This window comes from Portunus trituberculatus, chromosome 30, assembly GCF_017591435.1.
Source record: "Portunus trituberculatus isolate SZX2019 chromosome 30, ASM1759143v1, whole genome shotgun sequence".
Classification (NCBI taxonomy): domain Eukaryota; kingdom Metazoa; phylum Arthropoda; class Malacostraca; order Decapoda; family Portunidae; genus Portunus; species Portunus trituberculatus.
The window spans coordinates 3,447,490-3,459,989 of record NC_059284.1 but is presented as its reverse complement, the minus strand read 5'-3'; the positions used below and the strand labels follow the sequence as shown (position 1 = coordinate 3,459,989).

At 39.6% G+C, this 12,500-nt stretch overlaps 1 protein-coding gene across 3 annotated transcripts in view; it reads left to right on the top strand.

Moving 5' to 3' along the window:
• The window catches only part of LOC123510733, a 52,116-nt gene that overhangs the window by 28,892 nt on the left and 10,724 nt on the right, over positions 1-12,500 (top strand). For 2 of the 3 annotated variants that reach the window (XM_045266077.1, XM_045266075.1), the window contains exons 2-3: positions 4,936-5,059; positions 9,084-9,279. In XM_045266077.1, coding sequence (XP_045122012.1) covers positions 4,936-5,059; positions 9,084-9,279 — 320 coding nt within the window. The remainder of the gene's footprint in view (positions 1-4,935; positions 5,060-9,083; positions 9,280-12,500) is intronic. The other variant, XM_045266076.1, reaches the window with a different exon arrangement.

Below are 12,500 nucleotides of genomic sequence, written 5' to 3'. Positions count from 1 at the left end.
GTGTGTGTGTGTGTGTGTGTGTGTGTGTGTGTGTGTGTGTGTGTGTGTGTGTGTGTGTGTGTGTGTGTGTGTAAATGAATAAAGCACAGTGAAGGAATTTTGTTGGTAAAATGTCAACTCTTTAAAAGCTAAGATCCAGAAATGTGTGTGTGTGTGTGTGTGTGTGTGTGTGTTTCACTGTTTGATCTGCTGCAGTCTCTGACGAGACAGCCAGACGTTACCCTACGGAACGAGCTCAGAGCTCATTATTTCCGATCTTCGGATAGGCCTGAGACCAGGCACACACCACACACCGGGACAACAAGGTCACAACTCCTCGATTTACATCCCGTACCTACTCACTGCTAGGTGAACACCACCTACACGTGAAAGGAGACACACCCAAATATCTTCACCCGGCCGGGGAATCGAAACCCGGTCCTCTGGCTTGTGAAGCCAGCGCTCTAACCACTGAGCTACTGGGCGTGTGTGTGTGAGTGGGTGTGCGTGTGCGCAAATGAATGAGTCTGGCCTGTATATCTTTTGTGAAAGTATTGCTAAAACATTGAAGATTTATGGAAGTGTTCATGTTTATGCAGAAAGCCACTCTGAATATCACTTTCTAAATATAGTGATCAGCCTTGCACTCTTTTGATTGTTGTTGTTGGTGTTGTTGTTGTTGTTGTTGTTGTTGTTGTTGTTGTTGTTGTTGTTGTTGTTGTTGTTGTTGTAATAGCTGATGTTGTCAAAAAGCCCCTTTCAAAACGTAATGACCAGCTTTGCACATTTCACAAGTACAGCAGTAGTTTCCCCATTCAAATGTCAGGAATTTTGTTGTCGAAATGTCCCCTTTGTTGCATTGATAAACGTTAAACAAAAAGGTTACAAATAATCATGGCATGAATTTTACCCTCCAGCAGCAGCAGCAGGAAATATAAACTCGAAATGTCACCTTTGTTTTAGTATTGGTGAACTTTACAATCTGATGAATATGTAAACAGTTGCATTTTCCCCTTCATTCCTGGAGACACGCCGGGGACTAATTTTGAGCCCTTTCAGTACTCAGACGCATTTCTTACCTTGAGTTTTGGGTGTGATTAGATGATTTTATTGACATTAGGAAGGGTCTGTGGAGGTCTGAAGATTAATGGCCACAGTCTTCACTATTTTACTCCCCCACATAAGTTCCTAAAGCTGTATAAAGTCAGCAAATAGAAAGCAGAATGAATATAGAAATGTCATATGCTTTTTTACCATGAGTTTTGTGTACGATTAGACCATTTTATTGACATTAGGAAGGGTCTGTGGAGGTCTGAAGATTAATGGCCACAGTCTTCACTATTTTACTCCCCATATAAGTTTCTGAAGCTGTATAAAGTCAATAAATAGTAAGCAGAGTGAATAATGGAAACGAGTCATGGTGCTGAAGAAAATTGGTTACTGATAAACTTTCCAAAGACTCATAAATATGTAAAGTAGTCAATTTTCCACTCAGATGCCGCCAATTTTTCCTCACCGCTGTTAGAAATTATTGATAGAAGTGGAAATGTGTGAGTTTGGAGGTAGATGAGTGTTCCCCGTGGCAGGATGACTGTTCTCTCGTGGCAGGTGTGAACAGGCAAAAACGCGGGGGGGAGGGTAAGAAATCAGTCACGTGCCATTAATTACCTAGCAATTTCAGATGGCAACCAATTAACTTCTTTAATTTTGAGACGCATTTTTACCTTGATTTTGTGGGTGTGATTAGAGCGTTTTATTTGCATTAGAAGAGTCTATGGAGGTCAGAAGATTAATGGCCAGTCTTCACTATTCTAATCCCCCACATAAGTTTCTGAAGCTGTATGAAATTGTCAAATAGTAACTAGAATGGATATGGAAACGTGGCATGGTACTTAAGAGGGTTAATGATACAAATAATAGATAAGAATTAAACATTGTCTTAAGCTTTGAAAATGAATAGATCGAAGTATGCTTATGACGTGGGACTATGAAATCAATAACTTGTCTGTAATTACCTGGCATTTTCAGGTGTTAAGCAACCAATTAACTCTAAAAATAACAGGTAGGCATAAGAGAAATTGTTAGACATCTTGAAAATTAACAGATCGTGAAATATTAACGTACGGGGCTAAGAAATCCATAACTTACCTTTAATTACCTGGCATTTTCAGGTGTTAAGCAACCAATTAACGGTAAAGATAACATATAAATATAAATAAACTGTCAGAGGCTTTGAAAATTTGATCAGTAAATCTCAAGTGAACACAAAATTTAGTCCATCATCATGAAAATAACGCCACGCCATCCCACACCAGGCCACACCACACCACACCACACCACACCACACCACACCACACCACACCACACCACACCACGCCACACCACACCACACCACACCACACCACACCACACCACACCACACCACGCCACACCATACCACACCACACCACACCACACCACACCACACCACACCACACCACACCACACCACACCACACCACACCACACCACGCCCCTTGCACTGTGTAACCCGAAACTCCTTGATATTAAAACACTGACGCCTTAACCTTGTCCAAAGACTCACAGGGGCGATTGTAGTTGTTGTTAGTGGAGGGAAAACATTCGCTTGTAAACGTGACCCTTAGCATTACTGGCCGAGACACGCACACTCCCAGACCTTCAATACTTGCTCTTTATCAAAAAAGCATAAAGAAACTCCCCTGGCCTTATGTCTAATTAACACAAGGCCTATGGCGATGTAGGCTTCACTTCTGCGGGTTTCCGTATTCGTGATCTGTATTTTGTGTTCACGTGAGGTGTTTTGATTAACCCCTTCAGTACTGAGACGCATTTTTCCCTTCTCGAGTGCGATTAGATGATTTTATATGCATTGAGAAGGGTCTATGGAGGTTAAAAGATTAATGGCCACTGTCTTCAGTATTTCAACTCACCACATAATTTTCTGAAGCTATAAAACCACCATATATGAAAACGAATTATATTGCCTTTTTACCTTGAGTTTTGAGTGTGATTAGACCATTTTATTGACGTTAGGAAGGCTTTATGGAGGTAAGAAGATTAATGGCCACAGTTCTCACTATTTCAATCCCCCTCATGTGTTTCTGAAGCTGTACAAAATCACCAAATAGTAAGCAGAATGAATATGGAAACTCGTTTTTAGCGCTTTTTCACCTTGAGTTTTGTGTACGATTTGACCATTTTATTAACATTAGGAAGGCTCTATGGAGGTCAGAAGAATAATGGCCACAGTCTTCACTATTTCAGTCCCTCACATATGGTTCTGAAGCTGTACAAAATCACCAAATAGTAACCAGAATGAATATGAAAACCTGCTACTGGAGAAATTGAAATGCAGGAGTTTGAAGTGTCACAAACTTCAGAGCAAGGGTGAAGAGTACGCCAAAGTGAAGCCAGACGCTTTAGAATTGCAAATGACCTTTTCTAAATGCACAGGTGACGCCCTCTCTACCTGTCCCCCCCCCCCCCCACGCTGCTCTTAACACGGCAGAAGAGGTTAATTACACCAGGGACTTGTTTGTACTGAGATGTGATTGTTAAAAAGAGATTTTGAAAAGTTTGAGAAAAAGTAAGAGGGAAAATGTTACTCTCTCTACTTTTCTCTTTTCCTTTATTTTCCTTTTTTCTTATGATGAGTGTTAAAAGGGTTAGATTTAGAAAAGTTTGAGAAAAGTAAGAAAATATTGTTACTCGTTATGGTTTTTTTCTTTTTCCTTTTCCTTTTTCCTTCTTATGATGTGTTAAAAAGGGTTAGATTTAGAAAAGTTTGAGAAAAGTAAGAGAGAAAATGTTACTCTATTTACTTTTTCGCTTTTCTTTCTTTTTCCTTTTTTATGATGAGTGTTAAAAAGGGTTAGATTTAGAAAAGTTTGAAAAAAAGTAAGAGAGAAAATGTTACTCTATCTACTTTTTCTCTTTTCTTTCTTTTCCTTTTTTATGATGAGTGTCAAAAAAAAGAGATTTAGAAAAGTTTGAGAAAAAGTAAGAGAGAAAATGTTACTCTATCTACTTTTTTCTCTTTTTCTTTCTCCCTTTCTTTCTTTCTTTCTTATGACGGCAGTGTTTTAAAAAGAGAGATTTTGAAAAGTTTGAGGAAAAGTAAGAGAAAGATTGAAAGTTTAGGAAAAGTAAGGGAAAAAAATGTCCCTCGTTATTTTCTTTTTCTCTTTCTCTTTTTCCTTTTTTTCTTTATTTATGATGAGAGTAAAAAAGGGTTAGATTTTGAAAAGTTTGAGAAAAGTAAGGAAAACAAAATGTCACTATCTACTTTTCTCTCTCTCTCTCTTTTTCCTTTTTTCACCATCTCCATTATTCTTTTCCTTTCCTCTTCCTCCTCCTCTTCCTCTTCCTCTTGTTTTCCTCGGTAACTTTTCCACATTGTAAATCGAGAAATAGGAACAAATGAAGATGAAGAATAGAAAACCAGTCACTTTGGTGTATAATTCTCTTTCCTCCTCCTCCTCCTCCTCCTCTCCTCCTCCTCCTCCTCCTCCTCCTCCTCCTCCTCCTCCTCCTCCTCCTCGTATTCCAGCCACGTTCTCTGCAGTGAATCAGTAATAAGAGAAAGGGAACCTATTTTTCTTTATCTTCTGTTCGTTTGTATGGCTTGAGAAGGGAATATGTCTGTCTGTCTGTCTGTCTGTCTGTCTGTCTGTCTGTCGTCTGTCTGTCTGTCTCCCCTCACCCCCTCCCCTCCCTGGCACTGGTGAGCTTGTGCAGAAGGGATTGAAGGGGTAAATGTAGTGTGTGTGTGTGTGTGTGTGTGTGTGTGTGTGTGTGTGTGTGTGTGTGTGTGTGTGTGTGTGTGTGTGTGTGTGTGTGTGTGTGTCTCTCTCTCTCTCTCTCTCTCTCTCTCTCTCTCTCTCTCTCTCTCTCTCTCTCTCTCTCTCTCTCTCTCACACCAGGTCTAATGTTTCAGGTCAATGCTGATGGCGGTGGTGGCGGTGGTGGTGGTGGTGGTGATGGTGGTGGCGGCGGCGGGGGAAGAAAGCGCCAACCACGAAGTCAAATCTCTCACTTCTCCCTCCCCTCCTGAGTTATGGGTAAGTCTCTCTCTCTCTCTCTCTCTCTCTCTCTCTCTCTCTCTCTCTCTCTCTCTCTCTCTCTCTCTCTCTCTCTCTTTCCTCCCCATTTCCTCGTAATTACTTTCTTTCTCTCCTTCTGCTTCTCTTCTTTATCTCCCTTTGTTCCTTGGTTTGTATTTATTGTCTCTATGTAATTATCTTTTGTTTTTGTTTTATTTATTCATTTATTTTTTCGCGGTCTTTATTTATTTCTTCTTCCATCTTGTGTTTCTTTTTTTCTTCTTCTCTTCTTCTTTTCTTCGTCACTGAATTATCTTTCGTTGTTTTGTCGTTTTGTTTCATTCTCGTGATTTGTGCGTGAGTGAGAGAGAGAGAGAGAGAGAGAGAGAGAGAGAGAGAGAGAGAGAGAGAGAGAGACAGACCCTTTCCTCTTTTCATTCTAATTATTCCGAATTATAATACTTTAGAGAAGGAATACGTGATTTATGTGTGTGTGTGTGTGTGTGTGTGTGTGTGTGTGTGTGTGTGTGTGTGTGTGTGTGTGTGTGTGTGTGTGCAGTAGTAGTAGTAGTAGTAGTAGTAGTAGTAGTAGTAGTAGTAGTAGTAGTAGTAGTAGTAGTAGTAGTAGTAGTAGTAGTAGTAGTAGTAGTAGTAGTAGTAGTAGTAGTAGTAGTAGTAGTAGTAGTAGTAGTAGTAGTAGTAGTAGTAGTAGTAGTAGTAGTAGTAGTAGCCAGTAGCAGTAGCAGCAGTAGTAGTAGCAGCAGCAGTAGCAGGGTTGTAAGTGCAGCAGCAGCAGCAGCAGCAGTAGTAGTGGCAGCAGTAGTAGCAGCAGTGTAGTAGTAGTAGTAGTAGCAGTAGTAGTAGTAGTAGTAGTAGTAGTAGTAGTAGCAGCAGCAGTAGTGACAATAATAGTACCAGTTGCTATATAATCAAGAATCGTATAGCATTTTTTTGCCACTACATTCTTATCATCCCTGAAATTGGTCTTTATTGCCACATCAAGCGGTACGTACCATGCCCAGGGTACGGGAGGGAGAGGAGAAGCACAGGAGTAGACAGTAGTAGTAGTAGTAGTAGTAGTAGTAGTAGTAGTAGTGGTAGTAGTTGTAGTTTTTTTCTCTCTCCTTTTTTTGGTTGTCAGAGTAACGGGTGCAAGTTTTTGTGTGTGTTCTAGTTCAATTTTGTGGGTTTATGTCATCTCTAGGCAGTCTGGTACCGTTGTCTGGGGTGTGTTGTGTGTGTGTGTGTGTGTGTGTGTGTATCCTCGTTTGTACCTCAGCATGGACAGGTTTTGAAAGATGAGGCTGATAAATTTCAAGGGGATTTAGACAAGGAAGATTTGGCTGTACTCTGAGAAAAAGTATTGTATTCACTTCTTTTAGGATTTAACTGTTGTGTTGATGTGCTGTAAAGGATTTAACACCCTTCAGTACTGGGACACATTTTTACCATGAGTTTTGAGTGTCATTAGACCATTTTATTGACATTAGGAAGGGTCTGTGGAAGTGAGAAGATTAATGGTGACAGTCTTCACTATTTTAACCCCTTTAGTACTGGGACACATTTTTACCACGAATTTTGGGTGTGATTAGACGATTTTATTGACATTAGGAAGGGTCTGCGGAGGTGAGAAGATTAATGTAGAGAATCCTCACTGTTTTAATCCCCCCACACAACTTAACAATGTGTACCATCCTATTCAAATACTCTATAAGGGATTAAGGAGACTTATACACTTTAAACACTATAGAGAGATACTGGAACCCAATAAACAAGAGTAAGAGGAAGAAAAAGCAAGAAAAACAAGAGTAACAGTGTTTATCTTTACATTCAAATACTGTATAAGGAATTTAGGAAGATTAAACACCTCAAATAGCATACAGATATATCAAAACCTAATAGATAAGAGTAAGAAGTAAATTGTAAGTGAAGAGTAAGAAGAAAACAAGAGTAGCAGTGTTTATCTTTACATTCAAACACTAAATAAGGAATCAGCGTCCCTTTTAGACCTTATACAGCAATACACATATACTTCACCTCCCCCCAAAACAAGGGTAAGAGAAAGAGGTAAAACAAGAATAAGAGGAAAAAGAAGAAGGACAAGAGTAACTGTGTATATCTTTACATTCAAATACTCTATAAGGAATTTAGGAGATTTGTACACCTTAAACAGCAGGCAAAGATATTCTAACCCAACAAACAAGAGTAAAAGAAACAAAAAGCAAGAAAAACAAGAGTAACGGTGCAAGGTATTTTTTTTATCTTTACATTCAAACACTCTATAAGGAATTTAGGAGGCTTGTACACCATAAAATAACAAAATACAGAGAATTGAAGCCACATAAAGAAGATTAAGAGGAAGAAGAGGAAGGAAAACAACAACAACAGCAACAACAATAAGAGTAACAGTGTACACATTCACATTCAAATACTGTATAAGGAATTTAGAAGACTTGTACACCTCAAATAACAACACAGAGAGAATCTAAGCCAACAAATTAGAGTAAGAAGAAGAAGAAGAAGAAGAAGAAGAAGAACATGAACAACAACAGTGTACAATTTTACATTCAAATACTGTATAAGGAATTTAGTTAACTTATACACCTCAAATATCAATACACAGAGTCTCGTAAGCCAAAAAACAAGAGGAAAAAGTAACACCAGTAGCCAAGTTCCCTGTAAGTGTTGGCAGTAATGATCAGCAGCGGGACTCACATCACACTGGCCATTATGCATATTATCAAACCACTTTTTCCCTTATGATAATTTTATTTTTCAATTTTTTATCTCTTCCTCCCTTAGATAAAGTTCGTCTGCTCTCTCTCTCTCTCTCTCTCTCTCTCTCTCTCTCTCTCTCTCTCTCTCTCTCTCTCTCTCTCTCTCTCTCTCTCTCTCTCTCTGTCTCTCTGTCTGTCTCTCTGTTTCTCTCTGTCTTTCTTTCTCTGTATTCTGTCTCTGTCTGTCTGTCTGTCTGTCTGTCTGTCTGTCTGTCTGTCTGTCTGTCTGTCTGTCTGTCTGTCTGTCTGTCTGTCTCTCTCTCTCTCTCTCTCTCTCTCTCTCTCTCTCTCTCTCTCTCTCTCTCTCTCTCTCTCTCTCTCTCTCTCTCTCTCCCGTTAGCCATTACTGCGCAAAACTCGCTAAATGGCGCACCGTGTTGTGGTGAGCCAAGTTGCGCATTAGAGTCATTATTATTTGTTTATTTATTATTATTATTATTATTATTTTTTTTTGTTAATTTTCATGTTGGTGATGAATGGCAGTTACCACGAGAGGCGCACCTGTAAAAAATTAATTGAATGTCACAGGTACACAGGTAGAGGATCGGAATGTGTCTCTACCTGATCGTGTACAGTTAACTCATTTAATTCAGGACTGGGACGCATTTTTTACCTTGAGTTTTGGGTGTGATTTGACCATTTTATTGACATTAGGAAGGGTCTATGGAGGTCAGAAGATTAATGGCTAGACTCTTCGCTATTTTAATCCCCCACATTAGTTTCTGAAGCTGTATAAAATCACCAAATAGTCACCAGAATGAGTTTGAGTTTTGGGTGTGATTAGAACGTATTATTGACATTAGGAAGGGTTTATGGAGGTTAGAAGATTAATGGCCAGAGTCTTCGCTATTTTAATCCCCCACATTAGTTTCTGAAGCTGTATAAAATCACCAAATAGTCACCAAAATGAATATGGAAACACGTCCTGGTACTGATAAACTTTTGTTCCTTCGTGTTTCTCCTACAAATTCTTTCCTTCCTTTGCATTTCCTTTATATTCCTTCATGTTCCTCTTCCTCCTCTTCCTCTTTGCTGTTCATATTCCTTCGTGTTTCTCCTCCTCCTCCTCTTCTCTTCCCTTTCCTCTTTATATCCCTCCTCCTCTTTCCCTTTCTCTTTGTATTATACCTTGTTTATCCTCCTTCTCTTCCCTCTCCTTTCCTCTTCATGTCCCTTCGTGTTCCTCCTCCTCCCCTCCTCCTCTTCCTCTTTCCTCTCTATTCCTTCAAGTGGCTATTCTTTCACCTCCTCTTTCCTCCCCCCAGCAGGACATCAAGCACCAATGTAGCCTTGGCAGTGAGGTGTCCATGGGCGGCGAGGGTGAGCGTGTGGTGATGACGGTGGTGGTGGTGGGCGGGCTGGGTGCAGGGGCGGCTCGGAGGTCCTGCCACGCCCACGGAGCCACGCCCTTCTTCCTCAACACTCAGGAGGACGCTGATATCCTTCGTAGGACTTTGAAAGGTGGGTTGTGGAGGTGTGAAGAGAGAGAGAGAGAGAGAGAGAGAGAGAGAGAGAGAGAGAGAGAGAGAGTTCTTTATTTTATTATTATTATTATTTCAAGTTTTCTTTTATTAATTTTTGTTTCGTCACATTTTTCTTTCGTTTTTCTTTTCCTTCTCTCTTATTCTCTTCTTCCTTCTTCTTTTTCCTTCTTTTTTTCATGATTTTCCTCTCCTTTTTTTCTATTTCCTTTCTTTTCTCATTTGTTTTTCCTCTTCTTTTTTTATTCTATCTTCTTTCTCCTTTTCTTTATTCAATTTTCCTCTTTCCTCCTTCTTCTGTTTCTTTCTCTTCTCTTTTCCTCTCTTTATTTTTCCTCTTTCTGTTTCCATTTTTCTTATTTCTTCTTCCTCTTCCTTTCTTTCTCTTTTCTTTCTCTTATTTCCTTCTTTTTCTTTATCTTCCAGTTCCTCTTTTCATTTCCTCTTCCTCTTCCTCTTTATTCTGTTTCCTTTCTTCCTTTTATTCTTTTCCTCTTCTTTATTTCTTTCTTCTTGTTTCTCTCTCCTCTTCCATTTTTATTCTCTTTTCTCTTATTCCTTTTCTTATTTTCTTTTCCTTCTCCTCTTTTTTTTTTTTTTTCTTCTTTTCTACTGTTCTCTTATCCTTCTTCCTTTTCTCTTCTCTTCTCCTTCTCTTCTCCTATTATTTCCTCTTTCCCCTCGTCTCATTTATTCATTTTTCTCTTTTCCTCTTTCTTTCTTATTTTTGCATTTTTTTTATCTTCTTCCCTTCTTTATCATTCCGTCTTTATTATTTTTCTTCTTTCCTCTTATCCTCTTAGTGTTTTATCCTCCTTTCTTTCTTTTCTCTCTCTCTTTCTTTCTTTCTTTCTTTCTTTCTTTCTTTCTCTTCTCTGTGATAGATATATTTATTCATGTGGTTCTTTGCATAGCTTCTCTCTCTCTCTCTCTCTCTCTCTCTCTCTCTCTCTCTCTCTCTCTCTCTCTCTCTCGGCGCAGTGTTTCTATGAGAGAGAGAGAGAGAGAGAGAGAGAGCATTAGTAAGTCTCTCTCTCTCTCTCTCTCTCTCTCTCTCTCTCTCTCTCTCTCTCTCTCTCTCTCTCTCTCTCTCATCACCCTGTCACCTCTCTCTCTCTCTCTCTCTCTCTCTCTCTCCTCTCCCTCTCCTCTCTCTCTCTCTCTCTCTCTCTCTCTCTCTCTCTCTCTCTCTCTCTCTCTCTCTCTCTCTCCCTCTCTCTCTCTCTCCCTCTCTTATACAAACAACACCTCACACACAGATCCTCCCACTCTCTCTCTCTCTCTCTCTCTCTCTCTCTCTCTCTCTCTCTCTCTCTCTCTCTCTCTCTCTCTCTTTTGATCTCTCCCTCAGTTTATCTCCCCTTTCTTCCTCCTACGATCTCCTTATCTATTTATATCCAACTTCTTATCTCCCTCCTCCTCCTCCTCCTCCTCCTCCTCCTCCTCCTCCTCCTCCTCCTCCTGTACCTGTTTGTCATATAATTTGCTAGGCAGTGCAAGTAATGAAGGTAAACACATAGATTACCTGTTTCTTAAGGTGATTTTCCTCTCTTACCTGTGCTTTGTGGCTGGCTACTGTTGAGAGAGAGAGAGAGAGAGAGAGAGAGAGAGAGAGAGAGGAGAGAGGGAGAAACAAGGGAATAAGAACATAAAGGAAGAAGAAGAGAGAGAAATAGAGAATAGAATAAAAGAATAAATATCAGAGAGAGAGAGAGAGAGAGAGAGAGAGAGAGAGAGAGAGAGAGAGAGAGAGAGAGAGAGAGAGTAAGCCAGGGAGAAAGACAAACAGACAGAGGGCCAGTAGAGAGAAAAGAAAAAAAGAAAGAAAAGAATGTGAAAAGAAAAGAAATGTTGCCAGAAACGAACAAAACTGAAAAATAGAGAGAGAGAGAGAGAGAGAGAGAGAGAGAGAGAGAGAGAGAGAGAGAGAGAGAGAGAGAGAGAGAGAGAGAGATTAATACTTACTCATCCTCCTTCAGTTTAATCACTCTCTCTCTCTCTCTCTCTCTCTCTCTCTCTCTCTCTCTCTCTCTCTCTCACATAAACCTGGTCTCTTGCTCTTTCACTCTCCATCTTTTTCCTTTTTCCTTCACCTCTCACTGCCTCCCCTCATCCTTTCTCTCTCTCTCTCTCTCTCTCTCTCTCTCTCTCTCTCTCTCTCTCTCTCTCTCTCTCTCTCTCTCTCTCTCTCTCTCTCTTACTCTAATTTATACACTTGGCCCTGAAGTTACGTTTTGTATTTTTGAAAGAGGAGGAGGAGGAGGAGGAGGAGGAGGAGGAGGAGGAGGAGGAGGAGGAGGAGGAGGAGGAGGAGGAGGAGGAGGAGGAGGAGGAGGAGGAATTTCCATCCATATTCAAGTGAATGATAAAGGAAAGAGAGAGAGAGAGAGAGAGAGAGAGAGAGAGAGAGAGAGAGAGAGAGAGAGAGAGAGAGAGAGAGAGAGAGAGAGAGAGAGATTTACCTGTCTTTATCTCACCTTTGCTCTTCACACCTATCCTCTCTTACTCTCTCTCCTCTTGTTTTCTTTCTCCTTTCTTCTTTCCTTCTTTTCTTTATCCTCCTCCTCCTCCTCCTCCTCCTCCTCCTCCTCCTCCTTTTCTTTTCTTTCCCCTTTCTTCTTTCCTTCTTTTCTTTATCCATGTGGGCTTTTCATGGGAACTTCTGGGCTAAAAGGGGTATTTTTGCGGGTACCTGAGTGAGGAAGCCCTACCTGCACTGCGACCGTGAACAGGATTTGAATTCAATAGGAAAATAAAGAAAGAAATGAAGATAAACGAAAGATGAACGAAATAAATGAAAAGATGAACGAAAAATAAGGAAAGAAATAAAAAAATGTGAACGAAATAAAAAAATAAAAAAAATTAATAGAAAATAATGAAGGAAAAAAATAGAGGAAAAAAATAGAAGATGAAAAAAAAATGTAAATAAAAACTTCAACAAATATTAAACTTCAAAAAAAAAAAATGTAAAACTTAAAAAAAAACAAAAAAAAAAAACATTTATTCATTTTTCTAATAATAAAAAAAAAAAAAAAAATAAAATACCAAGAAAAATAAATGAAAAAAAATAATAAATAAATAAATATAATAAATGAAATAGAGGAAATAAATGCGCCATTATCAAACTGCGCAGCGCAACACACGGATCCCAAACTGCACAAAACCAGACACTAAACTCCGCAAACTGGACACCGGCAAGGT